Here is a 24157-nt window from a genome sequence, read left to right on the forward strand (position 1 = left end):
TAAAAAAAAAAAGAAACGTGCGCCACTAACAACGCAAATAATTGGGTACTTAACTAATGAAACCTTCCAATGTTTCACGCCGCTTCTAGATGGGAAAATCTTACATTAGAGAATTGGCTCTATATTTCTGTGTTTACAAGAATGTTCCCAGGCAAAACTACAACTTTTGGAGTGCTTTTGGATGTATTATGTATTAAGGGCGAATTTTAGAAAGGCTCCAGGTAATGGTTCCTAAAATGTGCACCTTTTTGGGGAGTCATGAAGTCTTTTCAGGCGCCCCGGGAAATTTTGCAATACTGTCGCAAATAATTAGGAACTTATTAGCAATGAGAAGTTTCAATATTTCGCTGCTTCCCTAGATGGTGAAATCTTGCTTTAGGAATCGGTTCTCTATCATTGTATATTAAGAATGTCCAAAGGCAAAACAACAGATATTAGGGCTCGACCGATGGCATTTTTTGGCCGATGGGCCGATGCCGATTGTTGGCCGATTGTTCAAAGATGGCCGATTGTTTTCCTCCAAATGGCCGATTGCCGATGGCCGATGGCCGATGCCGTTGGCCGATGGAAAAAAAATCAAACAGAAATAAATTAATAAGATTATCAAGGATTTAAAGGATCGTTTATTCATTTCACTTTACTTCCTTTCTACGAATAAGGAATGGTATAATCACAAAAAAAAAAATGATTTCGACCTAAATTTCTATTTTACGATCACCCAATTTAAATTTCATAAAGTTTTTCCGGCACATTTGTACATGCATATGTACTTAAGAACATATAGATGACCGAAATATCCATTTTGAACGCCTCCTCAGTTAATTATCGCAAATTCTCGCGTAAACTTGCGCCACTCAAAAACGTTATGAAATAGTGTGTTAAAAACACATACGTACGTAGTATGATCTAAAAGTTCAGGGACAAGTTGTATAAAACCTTACCCTGAATAGTTCACATTACCGAAGCACATCTATCAACAAAATAGTCACCTTGGACGACTATGCACTTCTGCCAACGTTCGTATAGCTTTTAGAAGCACTCCTGTGGAAGACATTTTTCGCAACCTCCTGTAAGGCCTCTTGCGCTGCTGCTTTAACTTCATTGTGGGGAAGAAGGCGAGTTTCATGTTGAGGCTTAGCTCCGAGGGACTTTTACTTGTTCCCAGCCAAAAAAAAAAACATTTGCATGGACGTCGCTTTCTTCCGTTAGGAGAAGATAAAGCTGCATCATAGAAGGTAGCGAAAAACGGCTTCCAGGACTGATTCCAGAAGTTTCATGAACCCTGGCAGAAGTACATAGTCCCTCAAGGTGACCTTTTAAAGGTGAACGTGCTTCGGCAATGTGAACTATTTTGAGTAAGGTTCTATACAGCTTGTTCCCGAACTTTTGGATCGTATTACGTACAATCTGTATAGGGTGTAGTTATGCTTCTCCTTTTTTGACTGATGTGTGATGAAAGAGAAAGAACAACAGCCAAAAAAAAAAAAAAAAAAAAGAATGAAAAAAAAATGAAGAAAAACAAAGAGACTGTTTAATAACCAATAGATTTTTTTTTTAAATTGAACATATAATTAAGATTTCAGTAATATTGTAATAATGTATGGATTTAGGTACACTAAAAATAGTTTTAAAACATTAAATTATGTTATTTAATCATTCAAAAATAATAATAATAACATTTAAAAAAAAATAAAAAAAAATAATAAGAATAAAACTGTGAAACCGTCAACAAATTACGCAATTAAAGTGGAAAGATTGCACGTAGACATTTTTTAGTCATCAAATCAAACAAAAAAGGTGTCAGATAAATTACAATATTAAATCATAATAGGAATATTTTTGTACTTATTTAAAATTTATGAATAGAAAAGTTTGCATTTTTTATAAAAGCTATAATAGTGACATACATTTTGCTGAAAAACGAAATAGCCATGAAAAGAGCGAGGTTCTTAAAACGCAGCTACAAAAAAAAAAAAAAAAAAAAACTCAATATTTACACCAAGTTAATAACCGAAATAAATATACTACTTGATCTGATGTTTGCACACATAATATTGAACAATTTGATTGTTTAATCTTTTATGAAGCTTTACAAACAAGTTCAAATTAAATTTTTAAATTTAACAATAATTTTCTGAAATTTTTTTTAAAAAATGCATAATAAAAAATCCTTGAAACTTTTCTATAAAAAACGAAAATAACTGATTCATTGATTTTATATAAATACATAAAAATCGTTACTCACAACAGAAAAAAAAATCGATCGCTATTAATGATGCAAAAAAGAAGGCGCATTACGAAATATAGGTGAAACAAGTATGAGAAATACGCAAAATGACATTTCTTGACCAAAATAAATAATCGCTCTAAATATTTAAGAAATGCTTGAAACGACGAGGGATGGTTTGGGGGGGGGGGGGGGTCACCCTCTGATTTTGGAGTAACTCACACTTCGGCCCCATTTTAGGCCTCATTTGTTTAGTACAGAACCGCTACCACCAACGCCTCGGAAGAGTTTCTGAATCTACTTCAGCACTTCTGAAGAAAAAATTCAAAAGTCCCTTGGATTTTCGAATTGTCACCATTCAAAACGTCTTTAATCAATTTCTTACATTAATGCTCTAAATTCTTTCTAAACAATAGATAAAGTTTGAATAAAAACATATCTAAATATTGTTAATTTAAAGAACTCAGAAGTACAACTAGAGTTTAATTTCAGAAATTGAGGTAGTGGGAGGAGGGGCACGCAAGTGTTCTCGAAAATTCAAAAAATAGTCGTAAAAAATCGAGTTCAAAATAATCATAAAAATAGAGCTGAAAAAACCTTTTTAAACTTGCACCCGAGTTTGTTTTGACGTGCAGTGGCGGATTTAAAATATAGCAAATGTTGCAACTGCACGAAAGGCCCCATAACTATAGGGACACCGTAGGAGTTACAAAAATGCTTATGATAAATGTTTTACAACTTCTGTGATAGAGAAATGGGGCCCCAAAATATATTTCGATGGGCCCCAAACTTGTAACTCCGCCGAAGCGATACAGAAAAAACTGCATTAATGTGATTCATATTAAAAATATCGAAAAATTAAAAATTACCGTCGGTTCAACTGGAATCTACCAAAATGACACAAAAACCGGTTTTGCCATCTCATATTTGTTTCCATGGTTTCCAATGCGGCAATGTATCACCAAATGATCGTCAGTATGAGACACTATATTAGTTTTACATTGAAATAAGTAATTAATAGCTACAAAAAAGGAGTCAACCGGCTTTTCAGAACACCCAATCAAAGACAAAAAGGGAAGCGCACAACTGGAACGTACGCACACCCCGCATGCGAAAACTTAACCTTCTACAGCTTACCATCTTTGAGTTATGACTTATGAGAGATATATACGTACATCCAACTGCAAGAAACAACGCAATAATTAACTTGTTTGGTACCTGAATGTAGTATTAAAAACTCTTTCAGAGGTGACTAAAATAGAAATTCATACTGAAATTTAAGTAAACAGTTTTAAACTCCCAAAAATCAAAAACTCCCTTTACTTTGTATTAAAAAGTAAAAACAGCAAAGGTCCTTTAAAAAAAAAAAAAAAAAACATCGGCCTATTCCATCGGCTTTTTGATGTATTTTAAGGCCGATGGGCCGATGTTTCCTGCTAGTTAGCATCGGCCGCCGATGCCGATGCCGATGGCTAAATTATTGAACCATCGGCGCCGATGCATCGGCCAGGCCGATGCATCGGTCGAGTCCTAACAGATATGAGCGCTTTTGGGCGTATTATGCATTAGGAGCATATTTTAGTAACGCTCCAGGTAATGATTCTCAAAATGTGCACCTTTTAGAGAAGCCATGAAACCTGTTTAAGGGCAACGCAAAATTTTGCAATAACGTAGAAAATAATTATGGACTTATTAACAATGAAACTTTTCAATATTTTGCTGCGCACCAAGATGGCAATATCTTGCATTAGAGAATCTGCTCTATTCACTGCATTTAAAAGAATGTTAAAGAACTTCCCTGGCAAAACCCTCAACTCACATCTGTGAGCTCTTTGGGATTTATCATGCACTAGGGGAGTGATTCAGTAGGTGTCCGGACAGAATGTTAAAAACCAAAAGGTCCGTGAACAGAATATCTACGTATGTCCAGGCGGACATATGTGACAACTTACGATGTTTAAACGAATAGTCGAAAGGCTAAGTTCCGTAAGTCAGTCAACAATATTACTTGCTTATACAAGCAGAGATAATACCACACAGTGGAATATGCAGAATTAATGTCAATGTGAAGAAATGAACATTGGAAACTGGTTTAAAATCTTACCAAAAATTTAATGGTCCATAGAAACTAAAATAAATAAACTAACAAAATAAGCTGATAAAAATAAACTCTGGCTATAAGCGGAGGTGGAGTTCACAACTCCCTAACACCTACTGGACCTAACACACAAGAGGCTGACGAACGCAAAAGAGAAAGAATAATTGGAATTGTTCACTATTTATACTTGCTTCGTTTGCATATGATTTGGCATCAAAGGATGCCAACCTAAAACTGAAACTTTACACGTGCCGAAAGAGTTGAGAAGTTAATCTAATTTGAATAAAGTCGATTTTACATTACATTACATTAGGAATGAGAACGCGATCGAATATTGTTTACTGATATCTATCAATATGGTCCCATGGAAATAAGTTCCACTGATAGAAGGTCCCGATTTTGTACAGCTAGGACATGAGGTTAAGTTTTCTGAAAAGGCTGGGCATAAGGTCTGGATTTTGAAGTTTAACCTTTGTGTCTTACTAATTTTGTTAAGCATTAAATTGATTTAAAATTGATTTAGTGACTCAACAGGCAATTTCCCCAAAAATGTGTGCTTCCGTGGAGAGCCATAATTCATCTAAAGGGGCGCTGTGGGATATAGCAATAGTTTGGAAAGTAAAAATCATCAGGGCCGTCCTGTCCCCATGTGCAAGGTCATGCGGTGCACGACGGCGCCAGAGTCAACAAGGCACTGAGCTCCACCAATCAAAAATGCTCCAAGTGGGGAGAAAAATCTCCAATCAAAAAAATTAATTTGAACTTTTCATAAGGTCTATAAAAGTATCTGAAATTATACTGCTCATTAAAACAAACAATCCTCCTTGCTGCCTATCTATAAGAAAGAAAAATGCCTTATTGTGTCTGAATATGCTATTTAAAAGCGCAATCTTTTACATGAAAACATATGATGCTAATAAATGTATACATTAGCATGTTTTTTCATATGTGGAGCCATGAATGTTATTTAGGTATGCCTATAATTTCACAAGGTTGAGCATACGAAGCAGCGAAAAAAAATTGCTATTCCACATTTTGGTTCCTGCAGTGAATATGTTATATTATAATTTGTGCAATATGCTTTTCTGTGATTTTTAACTACTGTTCATGATAATTCTACCGTATCATGTTATCGTACATTAAAAAATACCGTAAGTACATTCGCATATTATTTACTTGTGCGTAATAAGCATGTATTTCAGAAAATAATTTAGATAAACTTTTTAGTTTTGAAAAGTAACGACTTCTTCAAATATTTGTGTATTAAATTAAACAAAGAGCTTTGGACAATGTGTTTGTTTTAGATATTAAATTCAATGCCTTTTTAACAATTCCGTAAGTTAGAAGTATTTGTTTTAACGGCAAGTTTCAGTTTCAGATTTTAGAGCGGAATATCGTCTGCAATATTATCCTTTAATTTAGAAATATAATCAGTACTCTCCTGTTCCGTTGCCCAACCAGAAGAGGTAGGGGTCCAAAGGACACCACTTTGGCTGCACCGCCCCGTGCCCCCTCCCCTCCAGAATGCTTAGTTAAATGTTTTTCAAAAATATTTACTTCTGAAGGGGGCAAAATGCATGTAACAAAGTGATTTTAATAAGAAAAAATAATGATGTTAGGTTAAAACTTTAATTTCTACTAATTGGTTAGCTACTCCCCCTCCGTCCTATTTGTTCTTTTTTCTAGTTCGCCTGAAAATAAGAAAGTTTTCAAAATACTACTCTGTCGAATCTCCCCCCCCCCCCACCACCACCACACAAAAAGCATTACCGAGCATCTCAAATTTCGTTTCCAGATCTTCAATTTCGCGAAAGTTTTAGAATACAAACAACATCGCTTGAAACTCCGTTCGAAAATCACTTAAAATTGCATTTTTAGAGCTTCAATTTTGAAAGATTGCCGGCCGTTACCAAATTAATCTTACAATCACGTTTTTAAGACTTCAATTTTAGAAAATATTCGGGCAACGGCCTCGGAACCTCTTTCCTTAAATATCATCAAAAATTAGGTTTTTCAAACATTACTTACAAAAAATTTAAGTTGGAATAGCCTCTGAACCACTTCTCCTAATATCATAGAATAATGCTTAGGATTTTAGGACTTGAATTTAAAAAAAAGTTCAGTAGAGAGCTTTTCTTGAAAAAATCTTCAAAGTTGTCTATACAATTGCGTTTTTGGAAGTTCAATGGCGAAAAATTTTAGGGAAGAAAATGTGTGTGTGTGTGTGTGTGTGTGTGTGTGTGTGAATTGATTTCTATCTATGTTTCAAAAAAAAAAAAAAAATTGATTGGGTTGAATCCCAGAGTCTTATTCCTTATTCTAATGTCAATAATTACGGCCTATACAATCACGTTTCAAGGCTTCAACTTCTATAAATTTCCGCAGAGCAGATTGTACCTTTTACCCCCATAACACCACCAAAGACCGTCTAAAATTGTGTTTTTCGCACTACAAATTTCAAAATTTTTCCAGGGAGAACCTCTGGAACCCTCTTACTAAAAGAGATTTTTTTTTTCAATTTGTTCTCCCTAAAACTATTTTCTAGTGGCACCACTGCTCCTGTACTCATGTTTTGACAGGCATAAAAGTTTTATTAATTGTTCATCACTTAGAGATTAGATAGATATTCAAAGTGGCTTTAACTTAGATAGTAAAATATTTTCTTCTTCCAAAACGCATTATTAGCACATCAGAGGAGCTGCTGAACTCAGACTAATTTCAAGATATGAAGTAAAAACGTACACCATATTGGGAAATTAAATATTCAAACATTATTTTTCGTATGAATTAAATGCCAAACGTATATTTTCCCATTTTATATTTGTCTACAAAACCTTCCTCCAGGTGTTAATTATATTTTCCTCGAACGCCAGAGCATAAAGACATCTGCACGACGGCACCGATCAGGCTTGGCGCGGCACTGATTATCATTTACAATGTTTTAAGTAATTATACATTTTTGGCTGTCCAGTTTTTGAACTTCTTCACTGTTTGTTCCTTTAAGTCCTGAAAAGGTTTGCAGACCAGTTCGAATAAAATTCGATGAATAGTTCTTTTTTTATTCCAATTAACGTCCAATTTTAACATAAATTCCCAAATATGAGGGTGAAAAATTACCTGCACGTACTATTACATATCTCGATGGAAAGGGTAGAATTTTCCGCATTTTACGCAATTTGTTTCAATGCTCTAACTTAATTACGGCGGGAGTTATTTGCGTTTTATGCTCGACTTTTTTTAGGCTGAGCTGAAATTTAAGGAGTACTTTCTTCATTAAATCTATCAATATAAAGTGAAGGAATTGTCCCACAGTTTTCTTTTTGACACCATTGGAAAAAGCGTTATTTTTTACTCCAAATCCATTTTGACCTATGGTTGAAAAACTAAGCTTCTATCTCAAAAGGAAAAAGTTACAAGACTTTTAAAATCAAGTTCAAAAAATCTCAATTCCATTCAAATTGTTAAACATTTTTTTTTTTTCACATTTTAATTCCTTATTTTATGTTTCCATGGTTACGTTTTTTAAATTCATCTTTCTCGATTAAATTTCTGAAAAGTATTTTAATATCTATCGTCATTGTTTGAGAGGGAAATTTTGCATGTTTTTTTTATTTATTTATTCAAGCCTGATTGTTGAATATACGTCACTTGACACAATTTTTATTTTCAAGGTGGACCGGCAAAGCTGGGCAACGCAGCTAGTTTCTTTTAAAAAGAGCCCTTAAAATTAAATTTTTCGATAATTACAGATATTTATTTGCTTAGTTAAGCCTGTCTCACTCCTCATATTTCATTCATCCCCACTTTTCCTTTTCTTTTTCCTAGATAGTCCAAAAATAAGAAAATCCTTAAAATGCTACGTTTCGGAAGCCTCCACCCTCAGCAAAAATCATTAAAGGGCATCTCAAATCTCGTTTCCAGTGGTTCAATTGCGCAACATTTCCAGGGGAAGAACTACCAAGCACCTCACCTTCTAACAACATCGAAAATCATTTAAGACTTTCTTTTTTGGAGCTACAATTTTTAAAAAATTGCAGAGTCCCTAATGTTACCAAATATGGTGTATAGTCTCGTTTTTAAGACCTCTATTTCGGAAAACTTCCGAACAAAGGTCTCGCGCCTCGAACCCTTCCTTCTAATATCATCTTAATCCTCAAAAAATGTATTTTTGAAAATAGCAATTTGTTTAGTTGTTTAGCATGCAGTCCTTTTTAAATAAAATGAGACGATGCTCCCTTATGAAATCTAAAAATGAAAAATATAATTTCAAAAAAAATTAAGGTGAAACCTTTAAACCCTCACCCTCGTCCTTGAATATCACTTAAAAACTACGCTTTTTAGGACTTCTGTTTCGAAATGATTTTTGGATGTGCCCGTAATCATCAAAGTTGTCTGAAACTGTATTTTGGAACTTTAATGTTGAAAACTTGGGGTGAGAGGTGATCAATTTCACTCAATTTTCAAAAAATAAAAACATCATCTGAGACAGTACCGAAGTCCATCCCTTACTCTAACGTCGACACATATCACCTATAATTGCGGTTTTTAGACTTCAGTTTCTTAAAAAATCCTCAGATAGCTCCCAAAACTTTCCATCCTCTAAATCGTCACAGACTATCTAAAACTGTGTTCTTAAGACTACAATTTAAAAAATTTCTCCGGGAAAGAGCCCCCGGACCCCCCTTGCTGATATGGAAAATTTTAAGCCTGCCCCCGCCCCTAAAAATATTTTTTGGTTGTGCCACTGTCGGACAGTGCAGGAAGCTAAGGCCGAACTTAGGACCAAAGAATTGATGAATAGATGAAGACAACGGCGAAACAACTGCTTTCAATCATAATCATGTTAGGGGGTGCCGGGGGCAGGCAAAGTTTTATTTTTGGATGAACATTTCATATTAAAAAGAAAGAATTATCAAAAAAAGGGAAGTAAACCTTATTTGTAAAAAAAAAAATTAAAACTTGTAAAGTTTGAACATTTCTTTTTTTTTTCTTAAATTTTTTCATTAAGTTTTTTTTTTTTCCCCCATGGGGAGGGGCGCCACTTTGGAGATTTGTGCAAAACTGTTAGAGCAGGCCCTGTTCACAGTGACACTAGTTAGTCAACTTAACACAAGTGCCAAAACATAAATATGATTTTTTGGGGAGAAAACCCATTTTTTATGCTATTTGTAAAAATGTTGCATCACACCACATAAAACAATAAATATTTTAACTCATGACGTTTCATCTTTAATTCATAAACATAAAATTATGAAGTGCAAAAGAGTGCTGAAATTTCGAGTAATTTACTAGTAGACATGTAAATATGGTGAGAGGAAATACATTAATGCTTAGCAATTTTTTTTTCCTTTTTCTGTTTTAAAAGTTTTTTTTATTGCTAAAAAAATAGTTGATATCAGAGAATTAAAAATTTGTTTACAGCAAAGCAATCACCTAGATCATAAAAGTAGTTTGAAAGATTACTATCTGTTTACAGTAACATGTTTAATAATAAATAATAACATAAGTAATTATTAAGTTTTGCTCATATAGCTTAAAATCCAAATCAGAAAACATAATTTTTCAAAAAATTTCCTTTCATTTTGTGCAGATATTTTGAGGTGCTTTTTTTTTTGTAAGCCAGGTGCAAATGTTAAGAGCAAATGTTTTTTTCCTTTGGAGGATCGAGAACAAACACACAGATACTGAATACCACTGCAATTCAATTCCTATGCTTGTGCCGAATTGGCAGAAAAAAAAACGTATTTTAATAGATGTTTCAAAAATGGCAGTTAATTAGCAGCTAGAATAATTTCCAGTCATTTTATAATCACTAACTAATTTAAATAATTCAGAGAACAGTATTTTTTTATTAACTGCAAAATGTTTATATTTCATGCATCTATCTTTTGGATCTATCTTTCTCTATCAAATATTTTATTTTGAGTGACCAAAGTGTGCAGTTTACAGTGACTGCAGGCCTTTTAAACCATATTTAAAAAAATCCTGAGGCAGGAAAAAAAAATACTGGATCATCACAGGTAGAATTTTTAGCTAACTTCTTAGCACATAGAAAGAGGGATTGCTCAGCAGCAGGTTGCAATGTTAACGAACAATATCATTTATACCTGTTTCAGGCTTTAAGTCGCATTTCCTTTGTAAACACGCACTATAAGTCTGCAGTGTTTTCAGGTCTAGATAAGCAATGATTCTCAGAATGCTTTCATCAATTATTACTAGAGCTCCAATTGTTGCACGAAATTCAAATAAAATTTATAACAAGTAGTTTTTTATGACCTTTGAAAAGGCATAAAATCTAAAGGTGAATAAACTTTAAACCTTTACCAAAATTAGTGAAAACATGAAACTCGTGTTTCAAAAATAAGAGTTAAAAAACAAAGTAGATTGAATTTTGGAAAGTAGCTTTGAAGAGCTCTTTACCATGTCCTGGAGTATTTTTATGCCACATTTCATTAAGATTGAGTGTAAACAGAATCGAATTCTCTAAAGAACTCAAAGTGGAAAAATTGCTTTCCAGCTTATATGTTTATTTTGCAATCACTTTAGATCCTTGTGTCTCTGATACTATGTGACAGATTTATGGATAAAATTGTAACACAAGCATAGAGGCAGGTAAAGGGTTTTTACATTTTGATCACATGGAGACCCCTTGGAACATTAGGGTAGGAAAACTATTAGTAGTTACTTAAAGTGTTTCTAACAAACAAGGCAGTGAGAAGCAAACGGATGCAAGTGGGCTTTTTGATGTCTTGAGTAAAAGATGTTTAAAGTTAAGATCCCAGGTAGGCTTTCAATGAAAAATTTTTCTATACCATGCTGTTTAGCAGCATCCACTAGAGCTACTAGTACCATCTCTTGCCCTAAAACACAGAGGTCCTCCAACTACTTGTACTAATTATTTCCAAATTTTTAATTTTGGCACTTGCATTCCTTTGCTTCTTCCTGCCTCATAATCTTAATATTTTCAGCATGTACTCATATTACTGACAACAAAGATATTGTTAGTGTTTATTCAAGACATGAAAGTACTATTTTTTCTGAGACGTGAAATTCAGTTTGGAGGAGCTAAAATACAGAAACAGTAAGCATCTTATATTAAATATGGCAAGGAAAAAAGAGATGTATACTATTTTGATTTTTAAAAATTTAGATTGTTTAACAATTTGTATTTACAAAAATAATAAAACATTCAATTGTAATATTTTCAAAATCTCAAAATTGCATTTTTCTCCTTAATTTTCAATGATGGAAGCATTTTAATCAAAAACACAAAGCATGAAAATATGATTCACAAAATTTTGAAAGTGTATCTTTAATTTTCAATGCATGAAATGCGCTTGTAGAGGCAATAAAAATATCTCTGACAGCCAAGATACAAGAAAAAAAATGGAGCAATAGTGTTTCAAGCATAATTAAATTAAAAAAAAAGAGTTTTGATTGGAAAGAAAACTGGAGTGAAAAATGAACATACTGCTTTGTATATTCAAAGAAAAATTTCTTCTGGAGAACACATCTGACATTTATACCCTAATAAATTACTTACAAATACAATAGTTAAAACAATACTATTAAAACCTTTTTTTTACTACAAGTGCAAACATATTTTTTAAATGAGCTGATTTATTGAATTAGATTTAAATATTTAAATGAAAAAATATTAAATATTTTACCTGCAGAAGTATGATCTTTGTGAACATGTAAAGGAACTTTCAGTTTTCTCATGTCAAATGAATACAGACTAAATATGTGGAAGAAAAGTACACATATTAGTACAAGAAGATTCCAAATCATCATAAAATAAATATTTTTCAAAGAAAACAAATACAGAACTTAATTCATAAACTCACTTGTAATCTTCAGAAGCAGCTACAAAAGCAAAAGACTCCATGGGATTCCAAGAAATAGCATTAGTACACAATTCTAAAACAACCTAATTAAGAAAAAAAAATAACAAATTACTCTTTTCATGTGAAGATTTTAAGTTATTTTCTATACAATTATCTTATGTAACAAACCATAACATTAGTATTTGTAGCATTTTAGTAGGATAAAAGCTATTTAATAGTGTATCCAAATCAGAAATGTCACTGCATTTGTCTTAAGCTAGGTCCCTATTATCCAGACAATTCAGGCAATCTACATCTATCTATCTATTTATATATGTTTACTAGAGGACCATACAGACGTTGTTCTGTTCGAACTTTATAAATTGAAAAGTTAAAAAATTTCAATAAACTATCAAGTGTTTGAACCGTTCTGTTGAAAAAAAGAAGTTAAAAAAAATGTTTTGAGCTGCTATGGTGTCAGAATCGTATATTTATTATTACTTGATTTATCTAATGCTCACTTAGTAGTTGTTTTATTAACTATTTTTTCTCTCGTACTTGATGGTTTGTTCTTTCAGCCATACTCAAAAGATAAAAAGCGTCCTCAGATATTAAGTGTAAAAATCGAACTACCCATCTAGAACAAACGGGAAATTCCGATGCAACATCCCCATATGAAAAATAATAAAACAATTGGAAGGATATCATTTAGAAAAATTATAAAGGTAAAAACAATTCTCTGAATAAGCGAAAATCACTCATTCCTCCCCCGCCTCCCAATGTAAAATTAACACATTCTTCAACTAAAATGACTAAAAACTCTTTAAAAAAAACAATTCTTTGCAATTTAAAATATTTCGCCAAATGAACAAAAAATACAATAAATTACATTAACAGTATCTTCAAAATGTTTACAAATGATTGCGCAACTCTATTGTTTATAGCCAAAAGACACCAAGCCACCACGTTACTGTAATCCAGCCAATCAGTAAGAGAAGCCAACTCCGACCGATTAGTGGTCCGATCTTTTGAACCAAAACTTTTTAAGCTTCATATATTGCCTAATTTGTTCTTTCCACCAACGATAAAGATCTTCCACTGCACTGATATTTTGTGTACAGAGAACTACCCTGTTGTAATTTATCTAGACAAAAATAAACTTTTTCGTCTTTAAATTCCATCATCTTCTCCTTTAATAATATACTGATTAGTTAGATAATCTTTAAAGTATTCTTGACATTGGTGCCAAAACTCAGATGAATTTCAGCCGAGAAACAAATGTTGCTAGGTAAGGTACTTTCTGATCATTTGGTTAGGAAAACCGAAATCACTGATCCGGTCACATGGTTCAACTACGACGACAGAATACACCTTTTGGGTGAACCTTGAAGTACTTTACTTTAAAATATATCACTGGACCTAAAATTGTTGCTTTCAAGAAATGAAGGCTTCACTCTCCCTCTCTACGTTTTATCTATTCTCAGTTGACATATCACAGTAGGAAATTTCATTATAAAAAGCAGAGCTGGCTTTCTTATTGTCCTTTGGCAACGGGTCAAATATTTATTTCAGTTCTCGCTCAACAATAGGTTAAAATAAATATTAATCATTTGGGAGATTTTGCCATCTAATGTTTAAATTAATTAACAAAAATATTTCCGATTCGATCCATCGCGCTTTGAAACCATGCTTGCCACAACCTAATTACATACAAAAAAAATTGATCAAAATCGGTCCAGCCATTTAAAAGTCTTATGGTGACAAACGTACGCACAAAAGATTTTTATACATTAAGATAACTAGCTGTTCCTGCATAGTAATGCTTGTGCTAAAAATTTAAAGCAAGTCCCTTGAATAAATGAAAATATCTCTCTCTCCACCCCCCTCTGATGTAAAATAACTAAAATGCATGCACACCCTATAAAAAAAAACATAACAATTCCTCATATATATATAATAGTGAATTCCCTCATTGAGTCACCAACAATGAAACTCGTACCATAGCATGATAATTTGATAATGTTTTCGGTTATGTTTGATATGCAGAGAAATTCTTTATTTTGACAAGGCTGAACTGGCTCAAGTGACTTAACTGTTTTACTGGTAAGACTAATTTTAAGAGAATGAAGAAACAAAAAAGTAGTCAACAATGAACCCTATCTACTGGAGTTTAAGTTTAATCCACTGCAGTTAAGGTAAAATTTTAACTATCAAAATATCACCAAACAGGCAATTGATGCGTTCAAATACAGAAGCAATTTTCACATGTCACGACCTTGATGGGCGATTTTCTAGTAAACAAATAAATGAAAAAGCACATTTGGTTAGTGGCTAATTTAAAAGAAAAAAAAAAACAACAACAACAGAAAGTACCACATTTAGTACAAAACAAAAACCCAACTCAATAGTGGTTTTGATAAAATAATTAAAAACAGCATTAAATCCACAACAAAATGAAAATCTACATCCCCGCTGCCTTCCTCCCGTAGAGAAAAGAACTTACTTTTAAAAGGAATAAGAATGCAAAACGAAAATCCCGCTCTACCTTAGCCAGGGCTGGATTTAGGGGAGGGCAGGCAGGGCTACTGCCCCAGGGCCTCCACAACAAAGGGGCCCACACAATAAAATTTTTACAAAATATCCTAACTTTCACATGTCGAAAATATTGGATATATACATATGTATCAAAATATTCAGATATATAACAAAATATCAGATATTTTCGAAAATATGAAGATCTTTTCAAACCTTGATTAGGGGCCTCTACATTTCCAAATCCAGTCCTGACCTTAGCCACATAAAATGTAAAAAGCATATCCAGCTTTTTATTTATTGGAAAAAAGCCAAAAGAAATCTATACTAGTCCGTGAAAAATTTGCAACACTACGAAGGACTTACGCGAGTGAGCTGAAAATTTCAGGAAATGTAAAATAAGGCATGATATGCAAATGATTAGAATTGCAGACCTCTAATGCATGCATATGCTGAGCAGAGCCCTCTGAACGGGGGATCGAACCGAATATAAATAGACGGCTGTAGTGAGGCGTGTATGATTATCGTTGGTTATATGCTAGAGTAAATGTTAACTGAATCTTTACTGTGCCTCTGCGATGAAAGGAAGCGAAATTTGAGCAAATTTCATCAATTCGGAGACGTCTGCTGCATCGTGGGCTGCGTGCAAGGATTCCTTTATACAGGATTCCTCTCACGCAAAACCACCGCCGCCTGTAGCTACAATGAGTCAATGTGCATAGGAGTTTGCATGCTGATTGGCAGCAGGTCGACTTTTCTGATGAATTCTGCTTCAATTTGTGGCACCATGATGGCCGAACTCGTGTCAGACGCTATGCTGGTGAACAGCACATTACGGAGTGCATTATCGAATGCCACAGTGGACGTGTTGGATATATTTAGATCTTTATTGAGTTAGTAGTCTACAGCTAAGAGAATTAGGCAACTCATTACCAACTGAATTTTGAGGAAGTGGTCTGCCCGAAGAAAATAAAACATGAATCATTTTAACATTGGAAAACATTTATTTAAACATGCATTAGTAAAAACAGTTACAACACAATAGTTTGGTCCTCAAAAATGTTAGGTATGCTAAGTCAAAAAAAGTCTTACAGTAAGTCCAAGTTGAATCAAGATGAACACGCAGGATGTAAAAGTTCTATCGGCTTATTACCGTGAATTCCGCATGGGCAGAAGGACAACATCGCAATTCGTCATAATCGCTCGGTAATCAGTTCATGCCTCGGACACCAATTCACCACATCCAGGTAAGCCATGTAGATGGACTCGCTCCTTCCCTTAGCACTGAAGACTAAACAACTGGCTTAACTTGAACAATAATAACTTTTCATTGTGATGAACATCACCACAGCACGCGCTTCCAAAGTGGGGGCATCAACGAGGAAGCAATCCAAATACCCGACCTCACCAGAGAGGCCGGCAGACAAAACGTTATCAAAACATATGGACGAACACAAACACCAAACAGCACAAGCGAGAGGATGAGTGTGAGAGTGAGCTACGATCGGTTCGCATATTTATTGCCAGATCCGACCGTGCTCGTAGTAATGTGACGTTACCTCATTTGCATCTCGCAAGAGCAGCTCAACTCCAGAAACACACAGCTTGCAGGTTGCTCCATCCTTATCTTATTCGATATTCGGCACCTAACACCTCAACAGGTTATCTTACGTAATGAACAAGCGCTCTGTCGGAAGTTTGCCAACTTCTGCCGAATGGCGGCAACCAATCATAGCATGCCACTAATTTTCCCGATCACTTCCGATTCATGAGTGTCGGTGGCAGGTGGATGGGATTCCCCGTGCAAGGTTTTTCCGGAATGGCAAAAGGTAAGTTACAAATCCTTTTTTTTTTTTCTCTTTAACAATATTGATGAAATCCTCCAAGAAACAAAAATAAATACATTTAGCCCAACAGGACGAACACAAGGAGTTATGGTCTGGGGTGCCATAGCATATCATGGACAATCACAATTGCTACGAATCGTGGGCAATTACAGTCGTGGGAACAGTACCCGATAGATAAACGAAGTTTTATAGCCCCAAGTTATTCCTTTCCTGCAAGGATTGCCAGGGGCTGTATTCCAGCAGGATAATGCAAGTCCACATGTTGCCAGGATTGTCAAATCCTACCTTGATTTGCAGCAGGTACAGCTTCTTCCTTGACCTGCATATTCCCCGGACATGTAACTGATTGAACATGTGTGGGATTTCGTTGGGCGGCGTCTCGCTCGTGATCCTTGTCCTGTTGCTTGGACAGACGAATTTTGGTTGCGCATACAAAGAATATGGAATACTCTTTCGCAGGCAGATATTCAAACTTTGTTTCACTCCATGCTGAGTAGTAAAGGAGCTCTTATTGCGGCACGTGGTAGCCACACAAAATCAGAGGCGTAGCTAGACCTGACTTTCGGGAGGGGGGGGGGGGGGTTACTTCTCATATATATATATATATATATATATATATATAATTAAGCAAACAGAATTTCAAATATTAAACAAATTATAAATGATTAATGATGATAAAAAAGAAAAATGCAAACAGCTATTAAGTAGGAAAGAATAAGATAGGAAAAGATAAAGTGTGAATCCAGAGCTCATCAGCCGTGGAGGATTCATTAAATATGGTCAAAAGACCAAAATTTTAACTATGAACTAAAAGAGAATGTTTAAGCTCCAGTACATGCAATATAGAGTAACAATGGGCAAAAGCACCACTTGCTAAACTAAAAACAATAAACTAGAGCTCAAACCTAAAACTAAAAGCAGGGGTTTTCGCCTCGACTAATTAGGAAAACAAGTACCGATAATTAGCCATCCACGGGACAGTACCTGCCTATAACAAAATTGGATGGTGGATGAATTTTTACACGTGGGAAACAGGCGACTCGGTATGTCTATGGATTGTTTTTCTGGATATGTTTTTATCTTTATTTTATTGTTTCGTTGACAACTGGAATGAACTTTATCAGGTTGAATAATGGACTTGGCTGTGTTTACGTGGATTTCAAGGTAAGACAATTTTGTTATAGGCAGGTACTGTCCCGTGGATGCTAATTATCAGAACTTGTTTTCCTAATTAGTCGAGGCGAAACCCCCTGCTTTTAGTTTTAGGTTTGTGCTCTAGTTTATTGTTTTTAGTTTAGCAAGTGGTGCTTTTGCCCATTGTTACTCTATATTGCATGTACTGGAGCTTAAACATTCTCTTTTAGTTCATAGTTAAAATTTTGGTCTTTTGACCATATTTAATGAATCCTCCACGGCTGATGAGCTCTGGATTCACACTTTATCTTTTCCTATCTTATCCTTTCCTACTTAATAGCTGTTTGCATTTTTCTTTTTTATCATCATTAATTATTTATAATTTGTTTAATATTTGAAATTCTGTTTGCTTAATTTTATATTTACGTGGCTTTTTAGTTTTGCTGCGTTGCGCATCTATGGGCTCTTGGTGTGGTCTTTTCAATATTTTTCACTTTTATTTTATATATATATATATATATATATATATATATATATATATATATATAGGTGTGTGTGTGTGTAAACTTTTTTTAGTATTAAAAAAAATAAGAGGGAGGTGAATCTTACATACTTTGGAATCGAATGCCCCAAGTCCGATACTTGTGTCAAACAAAACAAAAGCAAAGAAATTTTTTTATATTTTTCTAATGTTATGGAAAATTCAACTTTTTTTTTTCTTTTTCCTCCATTTAATTTAAAGTGAAATTTCCTAGCAACATCTTGTCAAAACCAGTCAATCCAAACCAATGAGCGTGTTCCGTTCATTTCAAAGTGACTGCTTAATTTAGAGGCTAACACACATCTACAAAAGCTGGCATCCCTGAAAGCTAATAGATACTTCCATTTCCGCCTGTAAACTGGATGTTTGACTTTCAATCTCATCGGTGGACAGACTATAAAGACTTTCTACTAACTTGGTTTGCACTAAAAGTATGACAAAAATAAAAGAAGACTTCTTGAATTATAACCCGCAAAAAATGAAATTGCTTTTCATATCGTCAGACTTAGATAAAATGAAAAGCTTTCTGCGAACACAAATCTTAACTGGAAAAATTTCTGCAAATAATTATTTTGCCTGACTCACCCTTAAATAAAAAATTAAATTTATATTCAGATATGAAAGAGACAAAAAAAAGTGGTTTAAATCATTTAATTTTTTTTACAATAACATATAGTTTGCTTATTTTTCACCAACTGAAGAAAACTGCCAAAACCAATTTTTTTTTACACATGTGCTTTAAAAGCTTTTGGAGAAAGGCTTTAACATAAATAAACTGGGATTTTCTTAAAAATTCCCTTTAAAAAAAAAGAATTTTTTTAAATCAACGTTAGCAGTTTGAAAAAATAATTTCTGCAGAGACAAAAATTTTCTGCGAACGCCGTTCGCGCGTTCGTCTATATTATGCAAGACTGCATATCGTTATATTTATATGTTGCTTTTTATGTATTTACATTTATGCTAATTTTAAAGCAGTTAATAAAATTTGAATGAAAAAAATTAGGGAAGAAATACAGGCGGTAGAAAGTTTTTTGCTCTAAGCTGCATACCGCGTGTTCTCCTCTCAAGTTTATATTTTTATTTTTACTAGTTGCTTTAGAATTTACATAAATATCTATTTGAGAGAGGAACAGCAATTTTCGAGTGTTATAAACAGAAGTCTTTTTTATTTTCTACTTTTTAATGCGAACCAAGCTAACAGAAATAGTCTAGATTCATTTCGTTTTTTAACATTTTATTCATGTAATGCTATGCAGTTTTTCTTTTAATTAAAATAAAATCACCTTCAGAAGGGTCCGATGGGATTAGGGCTGCTTTGCAGACTGTACTTTGTTTTCTTCAGATGACGTTAACTTTCTCTTTTTAGAGCAATCCTTTTCATTTTTTTCTTAGGGTTTAAAAAAGCTTGTTGTCGGTTTTGCTTGCTTCATTATGCATCAACTTTCACTTAGAATGTACTATTTTAAACAGACTGTACGTTTCCAAAAGAATACACAGTAAATACTGGATGAAAAATCAATGTGATTGCGATGTATACTCTGGTTAGCAAAGGTCGTTTTGACTATGACCTATGACACACACGAGATCACACCAACAAAAACCTCTATCGCTTCGAATTCCGGTTAAGCTATCATTTTTGAATTCGAAGCCCAATGATCTTTAAAGCAGCAAACAAAAACATTTTCTTCAACTCAGAAACAGAAGAATTGTCTTCAAGAGCTGAGGAGGCATGGAAAAAAGGGAGAAATGCATTCCACGAATAGGCTTCCCAGGAAGATTAACCAAAGGACAGTCGTTTCGCGCACTTTCTTGGAAGACGAGTAAAGGGGTGAAATTCACAGGTTTTACATTTAAGATGAACATTTCAAGTTCATTGTTAAAGATCATTCAAGTTGAAAACCATTTCGCTCTGTTATCTGGATTAGTACTGCTCTTTGGTTGCTCTCTTTCTTAAAATTGATTCCTTAGAAAACCGAAATGATATTAATAAAAAGAAAGTATACGATTTTTTCAAGTGATGAAAAAAAGGAAAATCGTAGAATATTGGCCAAGTTAGATTTGCAGCAATTGCTAACCTCAAGAGAATAAATAATGAATCCAAAAAAAAATCAGGGACCAAAAAGCAATAAGACTTTTTCTTGAAAAAGATATGCTTAAAGTTTCTTTTTCTGTCAAAGTGATTCCTTAAACTTGCAATAAAGCACTTAATAATGTAATAATAGAATAAATACCTAACAAAACTAATACAGAGGAATTTTAATCAAGAGCCCACATTGTCTTTAGTATCGATTTCAAATTTTCACCATCATATTCCAAATTTCTGTAAAGTTTCTCAAAGCCCCCGTATCTTAAAACCTCTTTATCTCGATTTTTTTCTTCCCTGTGAAATTCGAAGTATACAGATTCAACTGTATGCAATATTCCCACTGCGCCACTCATAAAATTAAACATATTTAGCAATTTGCAGAATCGATGACGAAGAAAGGCTGCATATACGTGGATTTAACAAATCAATCTCATTTCTAAAGCAAAGTGTCAAATTTCTGTCAATTATCAAAAAATTGTCGCAGTAGAGGGAGGCGTCTTTATGCTTGAGGAGCAGATTTTCAATGCCATTGGGAGAGGGGGGGGCGAAGTGAATTTTTGACCTTTGTTACTCAGAAAAAAGTAGTTTTGATTTTTTTCTTTTTCTTCTTTGTTTTTTCTTTCTTTTCTCTTTTTCTTCTTTTTTTTTGAGACAAACGTTTCGGGGGGGGGGGTTGTCCCCAATCCCCCCCTAGCTACGCCCCTGCTCAAAATACTAATTTCTATCTCTTTTTATTGTTTGTTTGGTTTGAAAATGTAATCAATTATTTGTACCATTACCACTCAACTGTATTAAATTTCATTCAACTATGATGCTTCCTTCATGGTGTTGCAATTTTCACAAACAGGAATGTAAAAAAGCAGCTACATACAGTAGTGTGTTTAAACTACATTTAACTGAGGGTTAGGAATACATTACTTCGAAGCTTAGAACTAATTTGGCTACAGTAACATTAGTTTTGAAACACATATCCTTAATGCATTAAAATTTGCTTGGCACACTCTTTCTTTTTTCAAAACTTATTTTATGAACTGATAAAAATAAAGTTAGGCAGAATTAACATATCGTCACCTCAGAGCAACAGTAAGACATCAAATCTAGAAACAAAAGTGAGATACCCTACTGTTGTTCTAAGGCGACGTAACACACAAGTAGGGGCTAAAATTTAATACCTGTCATAGTATTTAGCAGACAATGAGATGCTATCTGCCTCCAGCTCGGTTATTCACTATTCCAGACTGAGGAGTTCTAATAAGATCAAAACTGCAGCCTCTGGATGTGATAACCGGGCTGTCTGGTATACTGCATGTAGCTTAACCCTGGCTTAGGGGCGGTAACTTGCTGCTAAATACCCAAGCTTTGCCTTTAATTCACAAGTCCAACTGCACCATGTTGGCACTCTCAGCTTGTTTATTCACTATTTTGTATATAGCAAGCAATCATACTTGTAATGTAAAGTAATTACTGTTGGTCTAGGGCCATTATTTTTGGTTCTTGAAGACAATTCCTAAAATTTTAGAAGGTGTATAAAAGTTTCCAAAAACGTACTTCCTTCTTTTTTCGAACTTAGAATGTCATCCCATTATTTTACTGGAGCACAAATTGTTCCCCAGTGCCAATATTCCCTGCATGCGTTTGTTGTTCCGCCACGATGATGTGATGTCATAGTAAAGATGTTGAGAAGCATTTTGCCTTGTGCATGTGGAAAAATTTTTAAGGATTTGAGTTTTAAATTGTAAACTGTATTGAGTTGTTTCACCAACATAATTTATGCATGCTTTTTGATATGCGTCACGCCATCAGGTAGGGGGACTGGGAATGTTATTTAAGTGTGAATTCTCAATCAATCTCTTATTATTTACCATGTTGTGACTAGTTCAAGGTTTTGCTAAGGTGCTGAGGGTGCTCAGATTGCCTGAGCGCTCCAGATAATGTTCCACGTTGTAAAGTGTATTTTTTTGGAAAGATGTAGGAAGCATTAGTTTAGCCCGGCTAGAAATGCGGGCGTGTTCCAGTAGTTGCCTTGAGATATCTTTTTAAGTGGTGGATTTTCTTTCTATAAGATGGGAGTTTAAATCAAGTCGTTTTTGTTGATAAAAAGCCTAGCAAACAGGGCCATTGAAGATTCACGCTCGATAGCTGGATTGGATGTGTATTAGATTTCTTTGTCGGATGGATGGTTCCTGTTGTCCGGTAGGACAGGTTTTTTTTGAATGATTCAGCGTGGTGGCTGTCGACGAGTGGAATGGCTGCGAACAATTTTGATATGGGATCCAGATTGGTGGATTGCGCTTTCACATTTTATGCCAGCTTTTAAGGAAGGAATAGCTTGCACGGTATGAACTTTTAGGTTGTTCATCTGATCTATTCTGTTTTTGGCATAGGACTCAAGGTTGTACTTGTATTAAAATAGTCATGTGAATTTTACTGGAACTTTAACAATACTATTTTAAAAAATGTTTCCTACTGATATTTTTGGGGATTTTTTTAGTCAGTTGTTGGGGAATGTGAATTTTTATTTACACTTGTTGATATTTCCATATTTTGATATATTTATTGTTAATAAAGTGTTTATTTAATTGTTAAATATGTGTCTGTAAATCCTTTCTTCCCGAGCAGACCATTCCACAAGCTTTTCAGTTGGGCTTTCTTGCTTAAAACCTACTTTTAGTTCTTCGAACTTCAGGTTTTTAGTTGAGTTATCAGAATAAGTCCAACAATTACCATAAAAAAAAATAATTTAAAAAATGAAAATTTTAACTATATGAACATAAACACTGAGTACTCACCTTTCTCAAAGGGCAAGCTTCTCTTACATCATACAGTATTATGCTTCTATCACTACACGTACTTCCTAATATATTCACCTAGTTTTTAAATAAAATTACTAACACTGACAATAACAAAATACCTGAGCAAGACAACCAGTAAAAAGAAATAAATGACTATGGGACTAGGGCAATGCATTTTTTTTAGAAACTCACTTCAATAGGATTGAATTTGATGTCTTTTATGGTATCAACACCCCAAGAAAGAGACCTCAAAGGCTCGGACCTCGTGCTTTCCCACACATCCACTTTTTCACCACATGTGGCATATAAAGGCTTTTTTCTATGATAAGTTACGCCATTCAAGACAGACTGAAATAGAAATGAGAATGAAAGTTAATTAAATTGTAGGAACTAAGAATTTGGCTGTAATCAAAAAATTAGTTGAGAAAATGTAACATTACTATAGTAAAATATCATTGCAGCAATTACCAATACATACTTGCCAACCTTCGAAGAAAAAAAAACAGGAGATTCCACTAGAGGTATATAGGTGATTCACCAGCGGCATATCTTCACAACATAATTATTAATTGTGCTTTTAAATAACATAAATACTAAATTTAAAGTGAAATGGGGATTTTCGCAAATGTAAGCTAATTGGTAGCAGCAAGAAGAACATACTGCAAAGGAAAAACCTAATAATAAGTAGTGAACTTGCTTAAAGTTCTGTACATTCCCCAGTCTCTTCCAAAAAAGACTGCTACCAAAATTTAATTCCTAAAATCCGAAAAAAAAAAAAAAAAGAAATTAATATACAGGGTCCATTATGAAAGTAATGAGCATTTACTGGCAAAATATATTTATTGATGGTAATTTGTACAAATGTTCAATATTCTTCAAAATACATTCCTCCTGCATCAATACACTTGCGGAGACGTGTTTGCTACGCCTGAAACTCTTCCAAGGGAATGCCTCTCAGGAACGTTGTGACATGGTGTTGAATGTTTCCCAAGGTTCCCCAATGTTTTTCTTTCTTCTCTTTCTCTCTCGAGTCGCGGAAACAAAAAGAAGTCACATGAAGCTAAGTAGGGACTG

At 34.1% G+C, this 24157-nt stretch overlaps 1 protein-coding gene across 4 annotated transcripts in view; it reads right to left on the reverse strand.

Annotated features, from left to right (window-relative positions):
• LOC129230874 (DDB1- and CUL4-associated factor 13-like) overlaps positions 1-24157 on the reverse strand; it is a 130239-nt gene that overhangs the window by 30567 nt on the left and 75515 nt on the right. For 3 of the 4 annotated variants that reach the window (XM_054865204.1, XM_054865202.1, XM_054865203.1), the window contains exons 6-9: positions 23276-23431; positions 23081-23158; positions 12173-12255; positions 11996-12063 (exon numbers count right to left, since the gene is read on the reverse strand). In XM_054865204.1, the coding sequence (XP_054721179.1) occupies positions 11996-12063; positions 12173-12255; positions 23081-23158; positions 23276-23431 (385 nt within the window). The remainder of the gene's footprint in view (positions 1-11995; positions 12064-12172; positions 12256-23080; positions 23159-23275; positions 23432-24157) is intronic. The other variant, XM_054865205.1, reaches the window with a different exon arrangement.

Source organism: Uloborus diversus, chromosome 1, assembly GCF_026930045.1.
Source record: "Uloborus diversus isolate 005 chromosome 1, Udiv.v.3.1, whole genome shotgun sequence".
NCBI classification, from domain to species: Eukaryota; Metazoa; Arthropoda; class Arachnida; order Araneae; family Uloboridae; genus Uloborus; species Uloborus diversus.